General features: G+C 48.8%; 2 protein-coding genes and 1 pseudogene across 8 annotated transcripts; 2 read left to right on the top strand and 1 right to left on the bottom strand.

Moving 5' to 3' along the window:
• The first annotated feature begins 3,499 nt into the window (after positions 1–3,499).
• On the top strand, positions 3,500–7,585 carry DCTPP1 (dCTP pyrophosphatase 1). Its single transcript, XM_084881884.1, has 3 exons — positions 3,500–3,665; positions 4,340–4,450; positions 7,100–7,585. Exons 1-3 carry the CDS (start codon positions 3,565–3,567, stop codon positions 7,398–7,400), a joined length of 513 nt encoding a protein of 170 aa, XP_084738010.1. The 5' UTR covers positions 3,500–3,564; the 3' UTR covers positions 7,401–7,585.
• A 2,745-nt stretch (positions 7,586–10,330) lies between these two features.
• Positions 10,331–23,333, bottom strand: LOC311622176 (uncharacterized protein). Of its 6 annotated transcripts, none has more exons than XM_084883053.1 (4): positions 22,895–23,333; positions 22,119–22,274; positions 21,739–21,843; positions 10,331–11,396 (listed from the first exon to the last, which is right to left on the bottom strand). In XM_084883053.1, exons 2-4 carry the CDS (start codon positions 22,263–22,265, stop codon positions 10,584–10,586), a joined length of 1,065 nt encoding a protein of 354 aa, XP_084739179.1. In that variant the 5' UTR covers positions 22,266–22,274; positions 22,895–23,333; the 3' UTR covers positions 10,331–10,583. The 6 variants fall into 6 exon arrangements, with proteins under 6 accessions (XP_084739179.1, XP_084739176.1, XP_084739177.1 ...); XM_084883050.1 differs by lacking the exon at positions 22,895–23,333 and adding an exon at positions 22,617–22,855; XM_084883051.1 differs by lacking the exon at positions 22,895–23,333 and adding an exon at positions 22,419–22,597.
• Positions 11,635–17,618, top strand: LOC311622196 (UBA-like domain-containing protein 2; annotated as a pseudogene). Its single transcript has one exon. The product of its transcript is annotated as a UBA-like domain-containing protein 2 (transcript).
• Positions 23,334–25,429: the final 2,096 nt, after the last annotated feature.

Here is a 25,429-nt window from a genome sequence, read left to right as displayed (position 1 = left end):
GGGGGAAGGAAAGGCATAAAAAGGGCTCATTGTAAGCATGGACCAAAACACAAGACCAAGCACACTGTGCCCTGACAAAAGCAGGGAGGTCAGGACACCTAGATATATATGTCTGAGGGGAATGGTGAAAAGAGATTGGATGTGGGGGTGAGGCTGGAAAGAGCATGGGATGAGGAGTCCAGATGACAGGGCCAATCATATGTGCAGGTCTGTTCCCTCTCCCCCATGGGGGCCTCCCTTATCCCCCGCTCCGTGCTGTGCTGGAGCTGGGTCTGGTTGGTCTTCAGAGGATGATGCTGTGGAGCAAAGAACTTGGATGCCCCTGCAGCTTCTTCACGAGAGCCTCACAGCTCAGCCAGGGGGCTCCTGGGAAGAGGGCTGAGGCAGTCCCAGAGGATGCCTCTTCCTCCTGTCAGTCTCCAAGGACATCTGACCTGTGAGCGCTAGAACTCCTGTCCTTGGCTATGCAAAAATCTGAGATGCAGAAGACTCCTAAACACGTTGCTCTCCAAGTGTGTTTCATTTTCCAGTAGAAGTTTTGGGGTTCTTATTGGAGAAGCTCAGCAAACACCAAGGAAGGTGCTGGGGCAAGTAGTTGGCTCCTGAAACTTTCAGTTCACAGGTCCATAAGGCAACTCAATGCTCTCCACTTCAGGCCTGTGTGTCTACCAGCCTGCCGTTCATCATCTGGATGTCCTAAGCCATCTTAGGCTCCATGTTTCCCGAAATACATTTATTATCTTCCCTCCCACCCAACATCCAGGCTTCTGAGTTCTCTTTTCAACAAATGGCAAAACTATCCGTCCATTTATTCAAGCTAGAAACCCATCTCTGATATCCAACTTCCATGTTGCCTAATCCAGTGGCAAATTCTGTGCTCTCAATTCACCCAGCAGCTCAGCAGCATCCAAATCAGATGTCCACTCAATCTGGAGCACTCTCCCCTCTTGCCTCCATAACATCACACCCTGCCAATTTCCCTTCTACTCACCTGCCTCTTCTCCTCTGCTGAACTGCTAAATGTTGGAGTACCTCAACTCATGTCTTGACTACATAAACCCTTGTATTATTATGCTTCTCCAATTCCTTCTTTAAGTATGGTATAAGTGCCTGAGACTACCAAATCTGAATTTCTCCTCTAAAGCTTAGGCTCAAAAATCTACCTGCTTAATTGGCATATATCCTCAACTTGTTTTGTCATAAATCAAATTCTGAAGCCACATGTTAAATCCTACACCTCATCTTTTTTTGTCCCAGTAAGAATCATCCATCCACCAAACTGTTCAACACTCACAACCTAAAAGCCATGTTTGATTCTACCTTTTCCAGCTAATTCAAAACCAACAAAGCCAATAGATCTACTTCAAAAATATGTCCCAAATTGTCCACTTCTCTCCATCTTCATCCACCATCAGCCTGGTCCATGTCACCATCATCTCTTGCCTAGACAACAGTAGTAACCAATCTTCCTGCATAATACTTAAAATCCCAATGTAATATATACATATAATTTATATCAATTTAAAAATCATGGGTAATTGATTTGATCTGGCCTCTAACATCACAACCAACAACTCTCTCCCTTGCTCACTACATTCCTGCCATACTGGAATTCCTTTATCTTTAGAACACGTTAAGTCTTTCCTGCTTTAAGCATTGGTGTTCCCTCTACCCAGAACTATTCCCTATTTTTACTCAGCTTCAATGTCACCTTCTCAAAGACAAGTAACAGAAAAACTAAAAGTGGCTGACCGAGAGATTTTTTTAAATTTATATATCCAAATCCTAAATTAGGGGTTTTCTGTAATTTGTAAAAATAAGTGGCCCAGCAATATCATCAAGGACCCAGGTCCTTTCCATCTTGTTATCTACCAGTCTTGGCTGGTGGGCTACCTCTCCTCATTATCCAGCCCTCACATACTAATACCAAAACTTACTATGTCTGTGCTAGCCAGTTTGGTTCAGTGGATAGAGCGTTGGCTTGTGGACTGAAGGGTCCCAGGTTCAATTCTGGCCAAGGGCACATGCCCAGGTTGCAGGCTCCATCCCCAGTCGGGGAGGGGAGGTTGCAGGAGGCAGCCAATCAATGATTCTCTCATCATTGATGTTTCTATCTCTCTCTCCCTCTTACTTCCTCTCTGAAATAAAAAATTTCTTTATATAAATTTTTTTAAATGGAGGCATGAGTGGTACAGCTGAATAAACAGTCCTTCTTGGACCAGGCAATCTAAATTTGCCCCCACTTTTTATAATGTTTAAATACTGAAGTATGGTAGCAACCATACTCAGGTAAAAACTGCTGTGTGAATTTTAAACCTGCTATTCTTGCTTCTGCACTCACTTACTTGCTTAAACAATAGGGTAGTTACCTCAGCTTCCACATTGAGACCTAGAAACTAAGGCAAGTTTCCTGTCCTGTGGACCAGAACCACAGGAGATTGATTCCCAATGACTCAGTAGCTCCAGGAGTAGAAATTGCAGATAACCTTTAGAGATTAACTTGGCTCAGTTCTGCTTCTGTACTATCCTTTCACAAGATAGGTACACATTCCAACGTCCAGCAGGATGTGTCTGGGAACGACCCTGCGGGCTGTTCTCAGCCTTTAGAATTTTGAACAAAGGAAATTTTTTGTGGTGTAGATTTTTAAAAGGACTGCCTTAAACCTGGAACAGCGCGGTCGTGAGTGTGGACTCCACCTGCGCGTGGTGCTCTCGCAGCCGTCCTGGCCAGTTCAATAAATCCTTGCCTGTTTTTTTTTTTTTTTTAATCAATTAGCAGCCTCTGGTGGTCTTATTTTGACTCCAGGGTTCGACCCCACAACAAATACATTTAAAATTTGTTTTCATAGTACTTATCACATTTTGATGCAATAGTAGGCCAAACAGGCTCTGAGAGGCCAAACTGCCTGGAGTTAAAGCCTGGCTACTAACAGCTGAATTAAATGACTCAATGTCTGTTTCTTTATCTGTAAAATGAGGATGAGGAGGACAATGATATTACCTACCTCATAGGTTGTTGTGAGGATGAAATGAGTTGCTGTAAGGGTTAAATATGTAAAATGGTTAAAACAGCTACCTGGTTCTAGTTTATTCCTAGGGCCCAGCTGTATTCTGGAGATATTCTTGTATCGTAATAATAAATTCCCCTTTCTGACTTAAGCTCGTCATTTCTGGGGTTCTCCGCTGAGCGTCCTTTCCGGGCGCACACCGTCATTTCTCTTTGGCGCCATCTGGCGCCCTAGGTAAGTGACGCGCCTGCGCGCTCCCCGCCCTCTGCCCTTTGTCTCTTAACCTGGTGAATCTGGTACCCAGACCTTTAAGACGCTCGGCCGGCACTGAAGATTCCGGGGCAGAGGCCTATGAGCGCACGCCTGAAGCTTGCTCTTATTGGTCCAGCCCGGGTAAGGGGCGGGCTATAGCCAGCTCCACACAAGTAACTGGCCTTTCCTGCGGCTCCGCCCCCGGAAGCAATCGCTAACGCCTGTGATTGGTCAGAGCATCTGGGGGCTCCAAGCTGAGCGCGGGGTTTTTCCGTGCTGTCTGGGCAGCGGCTCGGTGGGCGACATGTCCACTGTGGGTGGGGAGAGGCCTGGGGCCGCGGGGGGCGAGGGCCCCGAAACTGCCCGCCCCTTCAGCTTCAGCCCGGAGCCCACGCTCGAGGACATGTAAGCGGTCTTTCCCCGACCTGGGCTGGGCAAGTCACCCCTCTCGCCCTTTTATTGGGGCGGGTCCCTCCACGTGTCGGAAGTCTAGCCGCTGTGCTCGGGTCCCAGCTCTGCCCTCCGCCCTCTGCCCTTTGACGAGCCTTCTAAGCTCATAGTCACGACGGGCTTAGTGCACACCTGAGGCAGGGGGATAGTGAATCCAGAGTATAATGTTAAGGCCCGCCCTGAGGAAATCCTCGGTCCATGCTCTGCCCTCCAGGAATGGGCGAGAGACAAATGCAGTGAGAGGGGGAGGCATTATTTCTTGCTGAAGGAAACCAAGAAAGGCTCCTTAGGGGAAGTCCCCGCGGACCTACAAGGTCTCTAAGATCCTGGGCTTTAGATATGCAGACAGGGGTGTGCCAGGTGGAGGAAACTGCAGCAGCAGCTACAGGAGGTGAAATGGTAAAGAGGGCATTGTTGGGTTTCCATGGAGGTTAGGGTCTGTGTAGGGGCTGGTCCATTTTATAGTCCTCTAGAAAAGACATGACTAAAGGCCATTCAAGGAGTTACTTGCAGAATCCCTGGCGGAAACCCATGCCCCCATTACAGATCAGAGATAGCTGCCTGGGCCCTGCATCTCCTCCCCCATGCCCTAACCCTGAGGCTGGGCTTCCACCTTTCTCCTATACCAGCCGCCGCCTCCATGCTGAGTTTGCTGCTGAAAGAGACTGGGACCAGTTCCACCAACCTCGGAACCTCCTCCTGGCCTTGGTGGGGGAAGTAGGGGAGCTGGCAGAGCTCTTGTGAGTAGATGAAAGGTTTCCTGGAAGAATCTTTATATTGGGGGGCGGGGGGAAGAAGAGGGGTGGTATTTGATCATCAAACATCCACGGGTTCAAATTCCCCTTCTCATTGCCCGGCTCTGTTCCTAGTGCTGGGGATACAGATGACTCAACAGTCCCTGCCCTTGAGGGGTGCCCAGCTTCCTGGGAGAGAAAACAGCAAGGCAGACCTTGGTCTAAGAAAGAGCCATGAAATCTTCCTTTACCTCTGCCTCTGGGATAGAAAAGAATATATTCTACTAGAGGCCCATGCAGGAGTGGGGAGGTTCCCCTCAGCCCAGCCTGCACCCTCTCCAATCTGGGATCCCTTTCACAATCCAGGACTGCTGACTCCCAACCATTCACCTGCCTGCCTGCCTGAATTGTCCCTAACTGCTTCTGCCTGCCAGCCTGATCACCCCCTAACCACTCCCCTGCCGGCCCAATTGCCCTTAACTACCCTCCCCTGCTGGCCTCTCTTGCATGCCTGGTCCCTCCCAACTGCCCTCCCCTGCTGGCCTGATTGCCCACAACTGTTCCTCCCCTGTTGGCCATCTTGTGTCCACATGGAGGCGTCCATCTTGTGTGTTGGAGTGATAGTCAATTTACACATTACCTCTTTGTTATGTAGGATAGAAAACCCGCCTATGGCACTCCAGGCAGAGGTGAGACTACAAGTGCATAGGTGGTGAAATGGGAAAGGGCAAATTAAGTTCAGGGAGAACTCTTCCAGTGAGTTTCTCAAGGAAGAGCAGGGAATTTGTATGTGCTTTGTTCTCTGGTGTTTTCCAAGTGCCTAGCCCACAACATCCAGTAGATATCTACTGAGTAAGTGATGGGCTGTGGAGGAGAGGGATGGGATATGAACCCTGAATGATAAGATTGGGGTTAGGGATTGGTGGAGTTTGGACCGAAGACCTGACCAGATGTGAGCGGGAGGGCGAGCACTGTGTCAGCAGGGAGGATGGATCACCAAAAGCATTAGGGCAGGGAAACCAGTGAGGAGGCTGGTGCAGATTAGGCCAGAGGTCATGAGGCCTAAACCAGTGAAGTCACAGGGGAGTGGAGAAGCTAGGACACAGAGATGTGTGTGGGCAAGACATTCATTTATTATAGATCTATGAGCATCCTCTGTGTACTCCCTCTTCCAGAATCAAGATGGGGCTTTAACAAGGCAGACATTGCTCCACCTTCACAGTGCAAGGAGACTGACAGTAAATTAGCAAGCTTTTTTTTTTTTTTTTTTTTTTTCCCCCCCATTTCAGAGAAGGAGAGAAAGAAAGATCAATGATCAGAGAGAGTCATTGATCTGCATTGATCTGCTGCCTCCTGCTCATCCGGAAATGGAACCTGCAACACAGGCATGTGCCTGACTAGGAATCGAATCATGAGCTCCTGGTTCATAGGGCAATGCTTAACCATTGAGCACACCAGCCAGGCTTATTTTAAAACATCAGTAATTGTGATAAGTTCTATAAATAAAACAGCACCAGGTTGTGAGAAAGAAGGAAACGGAGGGAGAAGGCTTTTCTGAGGAGGTAACATCTGAGCTGAGGCCTGGACAACAGGAAGGAGCCAGCCATGGGGAAGCTCGGGGGGAGCAGGGAGACGACCATTTGAGGCAATGGGAGCAATAAATGCAAAGGCCCTGGGACACTGACCTGTTTGCAAGTCAGAAAAGGCCAGGGTGATGTTTAGGTAGGGAGTTAGGGAAATGTGGATTATGACAGTGGAAGGGGCAGGAGTCATTCAGCTCATGTAGGATTTTATTCCAAGCACAACTAGGGAGTTTTAGCAGAGGGACAAACTAATGTGTAAATGTGTTTTAAAAGTTGATGCTGGGGCCAAAACGGTTTGGCTCAATGGATAGAGCATCGGCCTGCGGACTGAAAGGTCCCAGGTTCGATTCCGGTCAAGGGCATGTACGTTGGTTGCGGGCACATCCCCAGTAGGGGGTATGCAAGAGGCAGCTAATCGATGATTCTCTCTCATCGATGTTTCCAACTCTCTATCCCTCTCTCTTCCTCTCTGTAAAATATCAATAAAATATATATTTAAAAAAAAAAAAAAAGGTTGATGCTGGGCCCTAACCAGTTTGGCTCAGTGGATAGAGCATCAGCCTGCGGACTGAAGGGTCCCAGGTTCGATTCTGGTCAAGGACACGTATCTTGGTTGTGGGCACATCCCTGGTGGGGAGTGTGCAAGAGGCAGCTGATCCATGTTTCTGACTCTCTATCCCTCTCCCTTCCTCTCTGTAAAAAAATCAATAAAATATATATAAAAGATGATGCTGGGCAAGAGTAGAAGATGAGCCAGCTGCTTCCCCGTAGTCCAGGTCTGAGATGTAGTCTGGGGTGGTCGTGGCTAGGGCATGAGAGAAGAAGAACTGCATCTTGACAAGTGAAATGATCTCTTGCCAACTCTTTGGCTCGGGTGGGGACACAGAAGTCCGGGTGACTCATCTTTGGATGCCCTTCCTCTCCCCGGGGCCCATGGAGGTTGGACTGTCGTTGGGGGAAGTTCCTAGGACGTGGGAATTCATTGCTGCAAGAACTGGGGTGCCCTGGGAGGCGGAACCCATTGTCCCAGCTAGCATCTCTGTGTGTGCCTGTCTGTGTGTTCCATCCCCAGTCAGTGGAAGCCCGATGGGGAGCCTGGTCCCCACGCCTGGCCCCCTAAGGAGCGGGCAGCCCTTCAAGAGGAGCTTAGTGACGTCCTCATCTACCTGGTAGCATTAGCAGCCCGCTGCCGTGTGGATCTTCCCCAAGCAGTGCTCGCCAAGATGGACACCAACCGGAGACGCTACCCAGCACATCTGTCCCGTGGCTCTTCTCGCAAGTATACAGACCTGCCCCGTGGGGCCGCCTCCGAAGACCAGACTGTGGGGACTGCAGACCTTGCCTGTGAGTCCACTGGTCAGGCCTCAACCTAGAAGCATGGAACCAAGATCTGCAGCTCAGCATGACATGCGAGGAAGACAGTGGCCTGCCCAGGGAACCTCATTCTAGTCCTTTCCTAACAGATCACGAGGGGCACGTCCTGAGGTCTGAGGCTCAGGAACCTCTGGAAGACAGCCTCTTGGTACTTTTCTCCCTCAATAAAAGTTTTTTTTTACCACCTCCAGATTCTTTGTGGCTGGGGAGGCTGCGTCTCAGCAGGTGCTGAAGAGGGGCACCAGGGCTACTTCTGGCCCCACTCTCATGTTTCTCTGGTGTAGCTCCCGCCTGCAGGGAGAGGTCTGATTTCTAGCGGGTTGCCCGTGAGATTCCAGCCAGTTTCCTTCCCCTTCGGGGCCTCTAACAGATTGGAGGCTGTGCATAGCTTTAGAGCCCAGGTTTTTGAGTCAGGCCATCAGGGATCAAATGCCATCTTTCATACTTAGCTGATGGTGTTCATTGATTTCCTTATCTAAAATGAAAATAAAGTGCCTACCTGCTAAGGTCTTAAATTTAGATGAGCCCAGCTGGTGTGGCCCAGTGGTTGAGCGTTGGCTTATGCACCTGGAGGTCACAGTTCAATCCTAGCCAGGGCAGATACCCGGGTTTCCGGCTCAATCCCCAGTAGGGGGTGTGCATGAGGCAACCAATTCTCATCATTGATGTTTCTATCTCTAAATCAATAAAAATGTAAAAACAAACAACTTAAGTGAGTTATTACTGTCAGTAGAGTGCTCAGGACAGTGCCAGGTGCATAGGACTTTGTAACTTTTCAGTTATTAACTTTCAGATCACGAGCAGGAAATGTCAACAGTTGAGTTAGGCCTGGGTCCAGGGCTAAGCGTCAGGCCCCGGCACAAACCGGCATCACATCTCTGATGTAGAGCAGAACAGGGTTTCCTCTCCTCTTGGACTTGGGCCTCTTGCCCCTTCACTGCCATCTCCAGACCAATTTCTCCTTCCTCTTCTATTCCTAAAAATAGTGTTTAGGTGTGTGATTTACCTGTTGTGTGACCTCAGACACATCTTTTTTCCGAGATGCCCATGGCCTGGGGTAATGCTGCAAAAAAGACCTTTAAATTACTTCTGCTGCTCTTGTCAACCTCTTTCCACATCAGTAAAATGAGGGTTCCCCTTTACTGGCCTCATTCCTCTCGGTGACATCCCTCTTACCAGGTCAAACTCCAGATTGGCACTGCTTCAGCTTTGTGTTGCCAAACCCACCCTGCTCCCTACCATGGTGGGAGCATTATCCTTACTGGTTTGACTTCATTACCTCTCCTTGATCAATTATCTCCCTTCTATGTAATCAACTTCTCTTCCTTTTCATTACCTCTCACCAGAAGCACAAAAATGGACTCTCCCTAATGACAAAACCAACAAACTCCCCAGCTACTGCCCTCACTTTCCACAGCCACGCCTCTTGAGAAAGGTTGTTACACCCACCCATTCTGCTTCCCCATCCTCCCATTTATATCCTAACCCACTATCACACCCCTGAAACTGGTCACCACTTCCCCAAATTCCTACAACCAGAGGGCACCAGAGCAATATCTGACCACTTCCTCTGAAACACTTTTTTTAAAATATATTTTTATTGATTTCAGAGGAAGGGAGAAACATCCATGATGAGAACCGTGGATTGGCTGCCTCCTACACGCCCCCCAGTGGGGACCAAACCTATGACCCTTCGATGCGCAGGCTGGCACTCTATCCACTAGGCCAAACTGGCCAAAGCTGCAACACTTTTCTTTAGGTTTCCCAAACGAGGCATTTTTGAATTTGTCTATCTCTGGCTGTTCTTTCACAGGTACCTCTTGGGTACCCTATTCTGGGTGAGGGGTCATGCACTTCAGATCCCAAGGTGTTCTTATCAATCACCTCTCTGACCCCTCCACATTGACCTCACATTCCACATGTCCAGATTGGGGGTAACAATTGCTACCACTTCCAACTGTTCGACTCATCCTGCACCATCTATGACACTACCTGTGGTCATCCATGCAAAGAAATGAAGCCAGCCCGGCCTCCCTTATCCCCAGAATTCTAGCTCCTTAATATGCCCCTCCCCTTTTCACTCAAGGCTTCTTTGTTTCCTTGGGTACTGTAACCTGGCTTCTAAAACCCCTACTGGTCTATCTCCTGCCAACCTCCTTGCTCTCTGTCCCTATCTTCAAGCTCTAACAAGTCAGGCAGGCACTTTCAGGGACTCTCCCTAGTTCCCACTCTTTTAGCCTTCACCACCTGCTTAAATATAACTAAACTCCCAAGATTGCGTTAAGAACCTAACAACTCCCTTATCATCGGCAAATGACAATGGGCTGCAAATGCCTGTAGACTTGTCCCAGCTCTGCTGTTCCCTGTCAGTACTTATTTATCTGCAGAAATGGAGGTATGATTACCTAACTTGGATGCTGAGAATAAAAATGAGCTGACAATAATAAAGCGCTTAAGTCTGTCACATAGTCCTATAAAATACTGACAGGCCTGGCTCAGTGCTGGAGCAGGAAACTATGAACCAGGAAATCATGGGTTTGACTCCGTCATGGCACATGCCCAGGTTCCCGCTCCATCCCCAGTATGGGGTGTGCAGGAAGCAGCCAATCAACGATTCTCTCCCACGACTGATGTTTCTATATTTATCTCCTTTCAGTATATATAGAAAGTATTATCTCTTCACTATACTGATCCCATGATGTTATGGCTACTCACCAAAGCTCTGCAAAATTCATTGCCTGTTTAAGCATGAATGTGCTGTATTTATGGACCCTTCCAGATCAGAGGTTATGAGGACATAACCAAGGGCTGAGGGTGGGATGACTCCACACACACAAACCCAGTTCCATGACGATTCACTTAAGTCACTTAACCCTGGGGGAACCCCAACTTTGCTCCTCTCCCCATTAACCTCATTCACAGGCACATGTGCGTGAATATATAATACTTTATTTACTAACACGGGGCGAGGATTGTAGTGAGAGGAAAGAGGCCATGGTTTCCAAAAATCCCAGTAGGGGATTAACTATGTCTCCCAGGTCCCGGGCAGCCAGTTCTGCCATCCCACCCTTCCCCAAACCAGGGTCCCTGGGTCCCTGTCCAGGTTAGTCCAGCCCCTGGGGGTCGGGGCCCCGGCATGCTCCTCCTCAGCCAGAACTAGCAGCCCGCAGCCACCAGGGGGCTCATCTGCTCTCGCACTCGGGGCAGCGCTCAGTGACAGTGGTGGCCTTAGAGCCAGGGGGCAGCTTGAAGTCTCGGCCGCACACAGCGCAGATATAGAGACGGCGCATCATATGCGAACGACGGTGGCGGACGAAGTTTGAGCTGAGGCGGAAGCGCTGTCCGCACTCGGTGCAGGGGTAGGGCCGCTCGCCCGTGTGCGTGCGGGTATGATCTGCCAGGTTGGACCGGTGGCGGAAATAGCGGCCACACACGGTACAGAGGTGTGGCTTCTCGCCCGTGTGTACACGCCGGTGCTTGGCCAGCGCCGAGCTCTGAGCAAAGCGAGTGCCACAGTCGGCACAAACGTAGGGCCGCTCCCCCGTGTGCGTGCGTCGGTGGCGCACAAGGCACGAGCTGCCACCGAAGGCGCGCCCACAGTCGGGGCAGGTGTAGGGCTTCTCGCCCGTGTGCACCCGCAGGTGCTGCGCGTAGTTGGAGCTCTGAGCGAAGCGGCGCCCACACTGCGTGCACGCGTAGGGCTTCTCGCCGGTGTGGCGCCGCCGGTGCTGCTGCAGGTTCGAGGCGGCCGAAAAGCGCTGGCCACACTCAGGGCACTCATAGGGCCGCTCGCCCGTGTGTGTGCGGCCGTGCTTGGTCAGCGCGGACTTCTGGGAAAAGCCCCGGCCACACTCGGGGCATTCGAAAGGCCGTTCCCCTGTGTGTGTGCGTGAATGCTTGGCTAGCGTGGACCGGCGTGCAAAAGCACGGCCACATTCCGAGCACACGTGTGGGCGCACCGGGTCTGCAGGAGGCGCTGGTGCCGCCCTCGGGACCTACGGGGAGAAAGGGGACAAGTCAGTCCTGACCCACAGGCCCAGGAGCAAGAGACCTGGGTCTCAGCAAGCTGCATGCTCAGTCCTGCTGGTGGAAAACAGGAAAGCCAGGGTGCCGCCCTCATAGCACTGCTGTGCACAGTAAATTAGGTACTGCATTAATGTACATAGCACATGCCCTGTGTCATTCTGCCTGTTCTTTAATAACTCAGCAAGTGGGTTTTGTGCGCGGGCGGCGGCGACGGCCCGAGGCGGCGGGCCGGGAGCGCGAGCCCAGGGCGGCCGGCCGGCCTCCCGGGGCCGCGGAGCACCGCGCGCCGGCGCAGCCATGTTGGTGAACATGGCAGAGCTGCGGCACCAGGTCATGATCAACCAGTTCGTGCTGGCGGCGGGCTGTGCGGCCGACCAGGCGAAGCAGCTCCTGCAGGCGGCCCACTGGCAGTTCGAGACCGCCCTGAGCACGTTTTCCCAAGAAACCAACATTCCCAACGGCCACCACCACCCCCAGATGATGTGCACCCCCAGCAACACGCCAGCCACACCACCCAACTTCCCAGACGCCCTGGCCATGTTCTCCAAGCTGCGCGCGCCCGAGGGCCTGCAGAGCGGCAGCCCCAGGACGGCTGCGGCCTGCTCGCCCCCCGCAAGCTTCAGCCCCTCTGGGCCTCGTCCCCGCCCAGCCATCAGGCCGTCTGGATGCCGCCCTGCCTTCCACCACCTCCACCACCCACAGCCCACGTGGCCCCCGGAGCCCCGCAGGGGGGCGCCCGCAGAAAGCCATGGCCGCCGGGACGGCCAGAGATGAGACTGGACACGCCGCAGGGCTGAGCTGGCAGTCCGGGTCGTGGGAACACAGGCGGGCCGGGCGGGGGCTGGGTGGGCGGGTTTCCTGAAGATCGCACTGGAAGATTTTATAGAGGAATTTGGGGGGCGGGGGTACAGTAAACTTCCTGAGCCACTTGGGTCCTTCAGGAGTTTCTCTTCAGGCAAGTTTTTCTGTTTTTAATATATAACTGTAATATATAAATATAACTAACTACACACACACAAAAAAAATAACTCAGCAAGTGGAGAAGCCAAGATGGCGGCATAGGTAAATGCCTAACTGCAGACTTGCATAACAATTTCAAAAAAATACAACTAAAATACAAAATGGACATTATCCAGAACTACAGGAAAGTTGACTGACTGGAAATTCTACAATGAGAAGGAAAGAGAAAACCAGAAGGAAAATCAGAGGAGCTGTAAAAGCCTAAGGTACAGAGACACGGTGCACGCATGGGGAGAGGACTGAGCCAGAGGAGGCAGTGGCTGAGTGCCTGGCTGGTGTTTCCTAGCAGGAAGAAGATAAAATCTCCGGACTGTGCTGAACCCCAGTTCTAGGCAAGACCCTGGGGACCCAGGCTCATACAGAGGGAATCTAGGCTGTAAGGAGGAAACTCAGGGAAGCAGCAAAAGGCAGAGTCCCAGATGTGCACACGTTGTGTGCAGAGGACTGACTGTTGACTGTGCCGCTGGATTGCCCTAGCGGGAATGAGACAAAAGCTCCGGACTGCTCTTAACCCCACTTCCAACTGCACTGAACCCCAGTTCCGGGCTCACTCAGTGAGAGACTAGACTGTCTGATAGCTGGCGAAACTTGAGGGCACCTTTCTCTCAGAGGTGCTTGCAGCAAGTAACAAAGCAGTGAGTACCGAAGGACACTGAGGAACACTGAGACTCAGGAACCTCATAGGGCAGAGCTGATGGAAGCCAAGGCTGTAGGCTGCACCCTGAAACTCTGCCCCATGCAAGCTGAGCACAGAGGCTTTTGAATAAGGCTGTCTCCCCGCATAGACACAGCTGATCCTCACAGCCAATTGGCTTGGAGGTCAGATCCTCCCAGTGATACCAACAACAATCAAGACTTAACTACTACTGCCAAAACCGATTTGGCTCAGTGGATAGAGCGTCGGTCTGTGGACTAAAAGGTCCCAGGTTCCATTCCAGTCAAAGGCATGTACATTGGTTGCGGGCACATCCCCAGTGGGGGGTGTGCAAGAGACAGCTGATCGATGATTCTCTCATCAAGGTTTCTAACTCTCTATCCCTCTCTCTTCCTCTCTGTAAAAAATCAATAAAATATATATATTTTTAAATGAACATTTGTAGTACTATGAATAAAGATTTATTAAATAATAATAATTCAGCAAGTATTTATTAAGGGCGTACAATATGCTAGACTGTGTTCTAGGCACTGGGGATTCAGTATTTTATTTTTTAACTAGAGGCCTGGTGCACAAAATTTGTGCATGGGGGGGGGGGGGTAATCCCTCAACCCAGCCTGCATCCTCTCCAATCTGGGACACCTTGAGGGATGTCCAACTGCCCACTGGGATGGGGCCTAAACGGGCAGTTGGATATCCCGCTCACAATTCAGGCTCCCAACTGCTCGCCTGTCTTCCTGATTGCCCCTAACTGCTTCTGCCTACCAGCCTGATTACCCCTTAACCACTCCCATGCCAGCCTGATTGATGTCTAATTGCTCCCCTGTCAGCCTGGTCACCCCAACTGCCCTCCCTTATAGGCCTGGTGTCTCCCAACTCCCTACCCTGATGGCTATCTTGTGTCTACATGGGGGCAGGATCTTTTACCACATAAGGAAGCCATCTTGTATGTTGGGGTGATGGTCAATGTGTATATTATTCTTTTATTAGATAGGATAGAGGCCTGGTGCATGGGTGGGGGCCCAACTGGTTTGCCTTGAAGGGTGTCCTGGATTAGGATGGGGGTTACCTTGGGGCATGGGGTGGCCTGGGCAAGGTGCCTGTGGTAGTTTGCAGGCTGGCCACGCCCCCCCTCCCCCCCAGACCCAAGTGAAGGCCCTGGGATCTGGGATTTATTTATCTTCTACAATTTAAACTTTGTAGCCTGGAGTGGAGCCAAGCCTTCTGCTTGCTCTGTGGCGGCAGCCATTTCTGTTGGAATTTATGTACCTTCTATAATTTAAACTTTGTAGCCTAGAGTGAAGGCCTGAGCCAGCAGGGGTGTCCTCCATTGCCCAAGGCAACCCTAGCCTCCTGCTCTTCAGCTCCGTGGCTGCCGCCAGTTCTGTTGGAATTTATTTACCTTCTATTATATAATTGAAACTTTGTACCCGAGTGGAGGCCTCCGCCAGCCAGGGTGTGCGGAAAGCTTGGCTTCCTCCATTGCCAGGTAAAGCCAAGCCTCCCTCCTGCTCTCTATGGCTGAAGCTATCTTGGAAGGGGTTAATTTGCATAGTCACTGATTGGTTGGGCGTGGCTGAGGGGTGTAGCAGAGTGTGGTTAATTTGCATATTACTCTTTTATTATATAGGATTTCTGCTTACAGGAAAAATGGATGAGTGCAGATATTGGGTGAATGCTGCAAATTTAAGTAAGTTTAAAAAAACTATCAATGTAATAAGAGCAAAAACTAAGGAAGTGAGAAAGCAGGCTACAGAGGGCACAGCAAGACCCTGAGGCAGGAGTTTTGCCAGTGAAGCCCCAGGAATAGCAAGAAAAAGTGCCTAGCACAGAATGCACGGGGAGGAGAGTAATGGATGAAGTGTTCCTGGAGGGGATCTCTTAGCCTCGGACCCTGTAATATGAAAGACATGGGAGGTTATGTCAGAGGAATGATGGTGTAAGGCTGCATCTTTTCCTCACCCCGGAATTTCAAAAAGTTAACCATGTATAATTCAACAAAGAAATCCCTGCTCAACACAGACACACGCCTGAGAGACCTGCGTGCTGAATCTTCTAAAGGTGGGCAACCAGGAATAAACGGGAGACAAGAACGGAAAGCATAGATGGCCCCCAGATGCAGCCCTGTAGCCAGCTCAAAGCAAGTGGCAAGCAGTGAGAGTGAACAGTGTCTGAGTCAGCAGACTCCTGACAGAGCACAGGATTCTGCCATGTACATGTGGCTCAGAGACAGACAGTGGTATTTCAGACCAAGAAATGTACCACAGAGCCCTGCCACTGCTTGGAGTCCCAAAATTTGCCTCCTGTTGCCCTTGAAGTCAAGTTCAGGAGCATATTATCTGTAAACCAAAAGCTACTGCAATAGAATCCCTGTTTCCCTCTGTGACTGAGCCCCAGGAGGGGTATTAGGGGTGGGATCCACCGAGGTCACCATTACGGTGAGGGTAAACAAATCCTATCAAGTAGCACAGCTATTTGGTCTTAGGGGAAGCAGCGGAGGTTCAAGACCGGGAGATCAGAGGTAAAAATCTTGTGCTTCAGCACCATCTACTGGAAAATAGTAGAAAGACCTCTTCAGAGATAAATGCATAAGCAAAGGAAGACAGCAAATACCATGAAGAACCACAATGATGACGATGACCTGAAAGAAAATGAAAAAATCCTCAGAAAGCAGGCTGGAACACATGGAAATATGTGATATAAATGAAAGAGTTCACCCTACCTGGTTTGGCTCAGTAAATAGAGTGTCGGCCCACAAACTGAGGGGCCTGGGTTCAATTCCAATAAAGGGCACATAACTTGGTTGCATGCTTTATCCCCAGCCCCAGTCGGGGCATATATGGGAGGCAACCAATTGATGTGTCTCTCTCACATCAATGTTTCCTTCTTTCTGTCTCTCCCCCTTCCTTCTAATCTCTCTAAACATCAATGGAAAAAATAAAAATTTAAAAATAATAAATGATAGAGATTTCAAGATTGCAGTCCTGAAAATGAGATACAAGAAAATACTGACAGGCAATTCAGTGCACTTGGAAAATAAATCAATGAACGAGTACTTTACCAAGGAAATTAAACTTTGAAAAGGACCAATAAGAAATCCTGGAAGTATGCAAATAAAGAGATGAAGAGTAAACTACAGAGCATAGAAAACAGAACAAATGAAATAGAGGAAAGAACTAGTGATATCGAAGATAGGAATCAAGAAATGGTGCAGAGGAAAAAGAGAGAGACCTGAGAATAAAGAAAAATGAAAGAGCTCTACGAGACCTATCTGATTCCATCAGAAAAAGCAATATTAGAATTACAGGCATTGCAGAAGAGGAAGAGAGGGAGTATGGAATGAAGAGTCTATTAAAACAAATAGTGGGTGCAAACTTTCCAAATCTATGGAAAGAACTAGATCCTCGAGTATAAGAAGCAAACAGAAAACACGGTTACCTCAATCCAAAAAGGCCTTCTTCAAGGACCTGTCACAAATAATGACAAAGAAAAACATTCTCAAAGCAGCCAGGAAAAAAAGGAAGTGACCTACAAAGGAAAACCCATCAGAATCATCCATTCTCTCAGCGGAAACTCTACAAGCTAGAAGAGAGTGGAAGCAAATAGTCAAACTCCTGAAAGAGAGAAATTACCAGCCACAAATAATATATCCAGCAAAATTATCCTTTAAATATTAAGGAGAAATAAAAACGTTCCCAGACATACAGAAGCTGAGGGATTTCATTACCAGAAAACCTTCCCTGCAGGCAATACTCAATGGAGTTATTCTACCTGAAACAAAGAACATAAGATCATAACACTACAAGTAGGTTCAACAACAAACTTACAACATAAATAGGATAATTTGGACAACAAAAACATAAAAGGGGAGGGGGAAAGGTCTGAACTGGAAAAGAAAGATGAAGATCAGATTCACTTAAAAGCAAAAAAACTGTCAGGCTGGCATGGCTCAGTGGTTGAGTGTGGACCTATGAACCAAAAGGGGTCAGTTCGATTCCGGGTCAGGGCACCTGCCTGGGTTGTGGGCTTGATCCCCAATATGGGGTGTGCAGGAGGCAGCCAATCAGTGATTCTCATCATTGATGTTTCTACCTTTCTCTTCCTTTCCCTTCCTTTCTGAAATTAATAAAAATATACTTTAAAAAAAGAAAAAGAAAACATAACACTTCTTAATATATACCCACCCAAGCAGCAGCACTGAAATATATAAAACTACTCACAGAACTAAAGGGAGAAATAAACCATTGACAGCTCTAGACAGATCAAACAGACAGAAAGTCATTAAAGAAATATTGACCTGCCCTAACTGGTTTGGCTCAGTGAATAGGGCGTTGGAAGCTTGTAGACTGAAAGGTCCTGGGTTCGATTCCAGTCAAGGGCATTTGCCTTGGTTGCAGGCACATCCCCAGTAGGAGATGTGCAGGAGGCAGCTGATCAATGGTTTTCTCCCATCGATGTTTCTAACTCTCTATTCAGCTCCCTTTCTCTCTATAAAAAAATCAATAAAATTTTTTTTTTTAAAGGAAATATTGGCCTTAAATAAAACACTAGACCAAATGGACATAGCATTTACAGAACCTTTCATCACAGAGCATCAGATTGTACATTCCCCCAGTGCATAGCATTCTCAAAGATTAACCATATATTGGGTCACAAAACTAGCATCAACAAATTCAAGAAGATTAAAAGTTTACCAAGCATGTTCTCTGACCACAATGCCTTGAAATTAGAAATCAAATGCAAAAATGAAGTAAAGAAACCCACAAATACATGCAGATTAAACAGCATACTACTAAAACATGACTGGGTTAAAGAAATAAAAGTTGAGATCAAAAGATACAGAGACTCTAGCCAGTTTGGCTCAGTGGATAGAGTGTCAGCATGCAGACCAGAGAGCCCCGATTCCAGTCAAGGATGGGGACACACCTGGGTTACAGGCTCCTCCCCAGATCAGGAGGGGCTCATGCAAGAGGCAACCAATCGATGTGTTTCTCTCACATTGATATTTCTGCCTTTCCCTCTCTTTTACTCTTCCACTCTCTCTATTTAAAAAAAAAAAAAAAAAAAAAAAATCAAGGGAAAAATATCCCTGTGGAAGAGTAAAACAAATACAAAACAAATGCCCTAACTGGTTTGGCTCAGTGGATAAGAGCAATGGCCTGCAGAGTGAAAGGTCCCAGGTTCGATTCTGGTCAAGGACATGTACCTTGGTTGTGGGCGCATACCCAGTGGGGAGTGTGCGGGAGGCAGCTGATCAATGTTTCTCTCTCATCGATGTTTCTAACTCTCTAACCTTCTCCCTTCCTCTCTGTAAGAAATCAATAAAATATATTAAAAACAAACAAAAACTCCCAAAAAACAAAAGTCCAGAACCAGATGGCTTCACCAGTGAATTCTACCAGACATTCAAAGATTTAAAACTATCCTTCTCAAAGCCTGAAAAAGATAACACACACAAAAAAAAACTACAGACCAGTATCTCTGATTAATACAGATGTAAAAAACCTAAACAAAATACTAGCAAATTGAATATAACAGTACATCCAAAAAATAATGCATCACACCATCAAGTGGGGTTCATTCAGGGGCACAAGAATGGTTCAATGTACATGAGATGTAAGGAAAAGAGGAGTCAAAATTACTCCAAGGATTTTGAATTTAGGTTCAAACAGAAGTCGAGCTGCCATCTGCAGACAGGAAGATGGTGGGAAGAGCAAGTTGAAGGATGAGATCTGTTTCAGGTCACATCTCCAATTCTTGATGATCTGGAGCTCAGGAGACAGGCCTAGAGATGTTAATAGTTAAAATACAGCCGAAACCGGTTTGGCCCAATGGATAGAGCGTTGGCCTGCGGACTCAAGGGTCCCGGGATCGATTCCGGTCAAGGGCATGTACCATCGATGAGAGAGTAACATCGATCAGCTGCCTCCTGCACACCCCCTTGTCTCCTTTACAGCTTAAAAAATGCTATGTGCTGTATCTTTAAAGTTTATTCAAAAGCCTGGATTCGCTTTTGGCCTGGCTTCTAAGACACCATCCTCTCCTACCTCACTGGCTGCTCCTCATCTTGCTGCCATTGTGGGTGTGCAGGAGGCAGCTGATCAATGTTACTCTCTCATCCATGTTTCTAACTTTCTATCCCTCTCCCTCCCTCTCTGTAAAAAATCAATAAAACATATTATAAAAAAAAATAGTTAAAATACAACTTGCTACTTTAAATTGAGAAACTCCCCATAGCTGACTTGGCAGAGAGAACCAGGGGCAGCAAGATGAGGAGCAGCAGTGAGGTAGGAGAGGATGGTGTCTTAGAAGCCAGGCCAAAAGCGAATCCAGGCTTTTGAATAAACTTTAAAGATACAGCACATAGCATTTTTTAAGCTGTAAAGGAGACAAGGGTAAAACCCAAATACAATTCTGAGGCCTGAAATGAAAATGAGCCAGTTTCACCAAGCCTGGGCTTCTAGAGATAAAATCAGAAAATGTTTCATAAAAGGCAGGTGAAGGACACCCGTTGTATTAACCATATTAACATTATATTTTGTTAACATTTTGTGTTAACAGGAGAAGAAAGAGGACTATTGAGGGCCAATTGCTCCCTTCTTAGGAAAGACAGGCTCATCCAGGCAAAGTGACGTTGAGTAGCTACAGCTGGCGGAGCAGTTGGGTACATTAGTTAATGATTAAATGAAATACCTGACACATCTTAAGGACAAGACAGTCTTTCCTTCTCCCCATATTAGATCCCCACAAAGTAGTGACCATAGTCTTATTTTATAGATTACTGATGTGAGAGGGTAATGTATAATAGATTGGCTGCCTCCTGCACCCCCCTGATGGACGGAAGATGGGACTATACCTATCCAACTGAGGCACTCTGGCCTGGGCAAGGATTTTACTTTCTGAATTTGCAAGGAGGGACTTCAAGGCCCTGAAGATCAGAATTCTGGTTTAAACAGTATATATCATACTAACAGTGATACCAACATTACAGGGTCAAGTTTCTACAATGCGATTGGATGTTCATTATTGTATCAAATCTTCCTGTCACCCGCCATGAGTCGGTTGTTATCCTCTGATATTTAGGAAAACAGGCTGAGGCGATTAAATTAAATGATTCTGTCATTAGTGATGTTTCTCTCTCTTTCCCCCTTTCTTTTCCCCCTGAAATTAATAAAAGCTTATTTTAAAATAACAACAACTACCATGAACTGAGCTCTCTCTGTGCCAGGAACTGTGCTAAGTGCTTTTCACCATGTTCTCGGTAAACTCTCACAACCCTTTAGGTAGGTGTCATTAGCAGGAGGACAGTGACCACACAAGGCCCTACAGCCAATCAGTGTCACAACTGGGGTCTGAGCTCCAAGTCTCACCATCCCAAACACAAGTATGAGGTCACCCCACAGCTTGTCTCCCTGCCATGGACCCTTTTCAGAATCCCCCTTCTTTTAGGTAATACAATCCCAAACCTCTGGCTCTTTGCCCCTTGAGTGTGGCTCTTCCACAAAATACCATGGGCTGGGAGAGTCTATGTTGAAGAAGTGGCGTTAGAAGTTTAAGTTTAAAAAATTTGGCTCTCAAAAGAAATTTCAATCGTTGTACTGTTGATATTTGGCTCTGTTGACTAATGCGTTTGCCGACCACTGACCTAGACCAAGGTCCTAAACTTTAGGGGGAAAAGGAATAATAGCAGAATGAATATTTACAGACTGTTTGTTATGTAAACAGTTGTAAACAGTTCTCTTTAGTGTGTTAACTCATTTCATCCTCACAACACTAAGAAGTGTAGATGTATGATTTTCCTTTTACAAATGAGGAAAGTGAGGCACAAAGAGGTTAAGAAACTTGCCCAAGGCCTTTGAGCTGGTAAATGAGGGAGATAAAAGTCCACCTTGAGCCCTAACCGGTTTGGCTCAGTGAATAAGAGCTGTTGGCCAGGTTCAATTCCGGTCAAGGGCATGTACCTTGGTTGCGGGCACATTCCCAGTAGGAGGTGTGCAGGAGGCAGCTGATTGATGTTTCTAACTCTCTATCCCTCTCCCTTCCTCTCTGTAAAAAAATCAATAAAATATATATATTTTTAAAATGTCTACCCTGAAAAAAAGAAGTCCACCCTGAGCTCTGGAGTCTGAGTTCTTAACTCCTAGGTGGAATGGGGAGATCAGGAGATCCTCATGGGCCAGAAGAGGCAGACTAAGCTAGGATGAGGGGCCAGGAGGCCTGACAAAAACAGACCTACCTAGTTATTGTGACTGGGAGCAGAGGCCAACCCAGCCAGCCCCCGCCCCCTAGGGCCCACCGCACCCACTAGGGGGCAGCAGAACGTTCTTTCCCTGGCAACTGGCTCCCTTGATGGAAGAAACCAGAGCCTGGGCCCAGAAACCTGGCCCAGCCAGAGTTCTCCAGGTATGAGCAGGGCGGCCCTGGAGGCTGTGGCAGTTCGGGGCTGGAATGGGGAAACCCAACTCACGTTCTCACATTAAAGCTCCTCCCTTTAAACCTGCCTCACCCTCAGGATAAATCCCAAACGCCCTACCCGCCTGCCACACACCCTAGGCTCATCCAGGCTTCTCCCAGTGCCCCACTCACCCCCTGAGCCACTGAGAGGCCCGTTTCTTCTGCCTGGAGACGTCACTCACCTCACCCCTCACTGGCACTGGTCTCAGATTAGCCATCTCTCTACTAACTTTGAGACCTTGGCCATTCGCCAAAGTATCAAGCTTCCTGTGCCTCAGTTTCCTCACCTGTAAAATAGGACAAATACTACCTATGTTATAGAACTGAGGTGCTTAAAACCGTGTCTGGAGAACAGTAAATGCTACCAAGAGTCAGGGGTCTCTGTTGCCTAACCTGACCCCTCCCCCACCACGTCTGCATTAGGTTCCCAGCTCTGGGCTTCTCCCCCCTGGTGGCTGCTCTCATCTCATAGGCCAGGGGCTGCCGGGGGCAGGACCCACGGCTTCTATCTGCTGGAGGCCGAGCCGGAACCAGGTTAGGGATCGGGGTGTGGGACACGTACCTCCTTGTTGTCCACGGGGATCTTGAGTTTCACAACCTCATACTTCTCCTCACCCTCCTCCTCCTCATCCTTCACCAGCAGCACCATCTCCTCTTGCATCTCCTCCTCCTCCACCTCCACCTTCAGCGTCTGCTGTTCGCCAGGCATCTTGGTGTCCTAGGGCGGGCAGCTGGGTCAGAAGCTCAGGACCCACCCCGCACCCTGGCCCTGGCCCTGGTGCAGCCGTGGCTTCTCCAGTCCGACCCTGGGGTCTGGCCCTCTCCCTCCCACCCCAGCTCGGCCCTAGGCACCAGCACTTGCCCGCGACCAGCTCCGAAGACACTCGTTCACCCCACTCATCCCGGCATTCAAGGCCCAGCACAGTTCGAATCTCCAGTGCCAACGAGTCGCCACCCTCCCGCGCTGAGTCACTGCCGGGCGCCTGGGTCGGCGGCCCGGAACTCCAGGGCACGGAAGGGAGGCGGGATCGGGGCGGAGACCCTGAGGGGGCGCACTCACCGGCCGCGGGCTCAGCGCGCACGCAGCCCCTGGCCAGCGCTCCCGGCGGTTGGGCGTTCGCGAAGCGTCGGGGGCGGGGCCTCGGGGGCGTCTGGTCATTGGTCGGAACGGCTAGTCCCGCCCCCTAAGGGCGGGACCCGGAGGGCCGGAGCGTCCGGTCCGAGCGGCCCCGGGAGGGTGGAGAGGCCAGAGCCTGTGGTTCCGCCGTTCCCCAGCTCCCAGGGCCCCGGCCGCTGCACCCCGACTTCCCAGGGCCTCGCGGTCCGGTTCTGACCCACCTTCACGGCGTCTGTCCTGTGCGCGGCTCGGAGGTCTCCGCCGCGGCCGAGCACGTCCGCTCCGCCCGAGAGGCCACGTGCGCTCCGGCCGGGCCTGGGCCTCTCGCGGGCGCCCCGCCTGGAGGGCGGACCCAGTTTCCTCCTCACCGCTTCCCTTTTCCTGTTTCTCCCCCTTTGCCTTCTTTTCTCCTTTCCCAGCGACGCCGTTCCGGTCTCATGGACTCCGCATTGCTAGCTGCTTGAATACGCGCTTACCAATTTACGCCCACAAAATACCGCGGCCTGTCCCTGTGCTGTGCCTAGGAGGCGCTGGGGTTATGCTGCGCGTGTCACACAACTGATCTCTTAAAAAACTAAATGTAGCCCTAACCGGTTTGGCTCAGTGGATAGAGCGTCGGCCTGCGGACTGAAAAGTCCCAGATTCAATTCCTGTCCAGGGCATGTACCCAACCATCCCTCTCCCTTCCTCTCTGTAAAAAACCAATAAAATATATTTAAAAAGAACCAGCACTAAAAAAATAATAATAAAATAAAATAAATGTATTGGGGTAAAATATCGCTGCCCAAAGTCTGGTCTCCTTTGGACACCGTATATTTGATCGCCTTTATCCACTTCCTTCTCCCCCCACTACCTTCCCTGGTGTTGTCTGTATGAGTTTGTTGATCTCTTTTTATCTACCCAAAGGCCGGTCCATTTTACGAATGGGCTAGTGGAAGTTCTGGGAAGTAAACTGATTTGCCTAAGTTATATAGTAAAAGTTCTCATGTCAGTACCCCACAACCCCGAAGCCTAAGTGGGAAATGGGTAGCTCACAGGCCCAATCCAGTGCACAGTAGTACCTTTGACCCTTAGGGTGTTTTCACATTTAAAAATTAGCTTAAAAAAAAAGTTTTTACAGTGTTTTATTTCTAACATTTCAGAATTTGGATATTTCATTTAAAGGTTCTGTATTTTCCAATTCTCTTGAAAAAGCGATCTAATTCTTCATTTTATGGGTGGGGCAACTAAGGATCAAAATTGTTGAAAGTAGCCCTAACCGGTTTTGCTCAGTGGATAGAGCTCCGCCTGCGGACTGAAAGGTCCCAGGTTCGAGTCTGGTCAAGGGCAGGTAAACTTGGTTTTGGGCACATCCCCAGTAGGAGATGTGCAGGAGGCAGCTGATAGATGTTTCTGACTCTATTCCTCTCCCTTCTTCTCTGTAAAAAAATCGATAAAATAAAAATTTTTCAAAAACAAAAATTATTGAAAGTAAAGAGAAATAAATCAGTAAATGTTTAAAATGCTATCTTGCCTATCTTGCCTCTTTACAACAGCTCTGTGTGTGGATCACTATCTCCCTTTGACAAATGAGGGAACTAAATGTTAGAAAACTTATTTGTTCCAAGTCACACAGCTGGTAAGTAGCAGATTCCAAAGCTCATGTTCTTTCTATTGCACCAAACTATCAAAAACGAGGTTACACAAGGAAATTGGTAGCAGACCCAGGACTCCAACCCGAGCCTCAGGCCGCAGAGCCCAGGGCATAATTCGGATGTTGGGATTAAATCTGGTAGAATATTTGTGCCTCCCCAGATGAAAGCAAAGGTGTTAAATGGCTGAATACTCACACTCAAGATCCCCAAAGCCTCTTTGACTGTGTTCATTCTCTCAAGTATTCAGTGAGCGCTACTATGTGTTTGGCACAATTCTAGGTATTGGAGATGCAGTAGTGAACAAAGCAGACAAAAATCTTGACTACCAGGGTCCTCCTAAGGGTGTAAAAAAATGGACAATAATCAAGAGGATTTCAGACCCTGATAGGAGAGGATGAGACGGGGAGTGGTGGGTTGGGGGCTTCTTGAATGGGCAGGGAAGGAATCTCTGAGGAAATAATATCCGAGATGCCTTGAATGATGAGAAAGCGTTAGCCATTTGAAACGCTGGAGGAAGAGTGTCTAAAGAGAACTACGGCCTGGCTGACGTGGCTCAGTGGTTGAGCGTCAACCTATGAGCCAGGTGGTCACGGTTCAATTCCAGGTCAAGGTACGTGTCCAGGTTGGGGACTCAGTCCCCAGTGTGTGGTGTGCAAAAGGCAACCAATTAATGATTTTCTCTCATAACTGATGTTACTATCTCTCCCTCTCCTTTTCTCTCTGAAATCAATAATAATAATAATAATAATAAATGAGAGAACTACAGAGGCATTAAGGTAGGAATGAGTTTGGCCTATTTGAGAAACAGAAGGCTATGTGGCTGAAGCCAAGTAAGTCAAGGAGGGAAATGTGGTGTGGAGGATGGAAGTGGGTTAGGCAGGGACCGGTTATGGCTGGAACCCCACCTCTAAAGAGGCCAGGCCTGCTTGCCCTGATTCAGGAGTCAGTGGGGGACTGGGCTGGGAGCACTGAAAGTTCCTTCTAGAAGGGCTTCTGCTATGGAAGGACTAAGGAACAGTCCTTTGAAAAGGACATCCATTTGCTCTGCAAACATGGACGAGTATCTACCTAGAAATGGAACTAGTTCCTGTTCTTGAGAATCTCATAGTCTAGTAATGAAGA

The sequence above is a fragment of the Pipistrellus hanaki genome (assembly GCF_964339955.1).
Source record: "Pipistrellus hanaki genome assembly, chromosome: 4".
Taxonomy (NCBI): domain Eukaryota; kingdom Metazoa; phylum Chordata; class Mammalia; order Chiroptera; family Vespertilionidae; genus Pipistrellus; species Pipistrellus hanaki.
The sequence above is the reverse complement of the archived record's forward strand: the minus strand, read 5'-3'. Positions and strand labels throughout refer to the sequence as shown.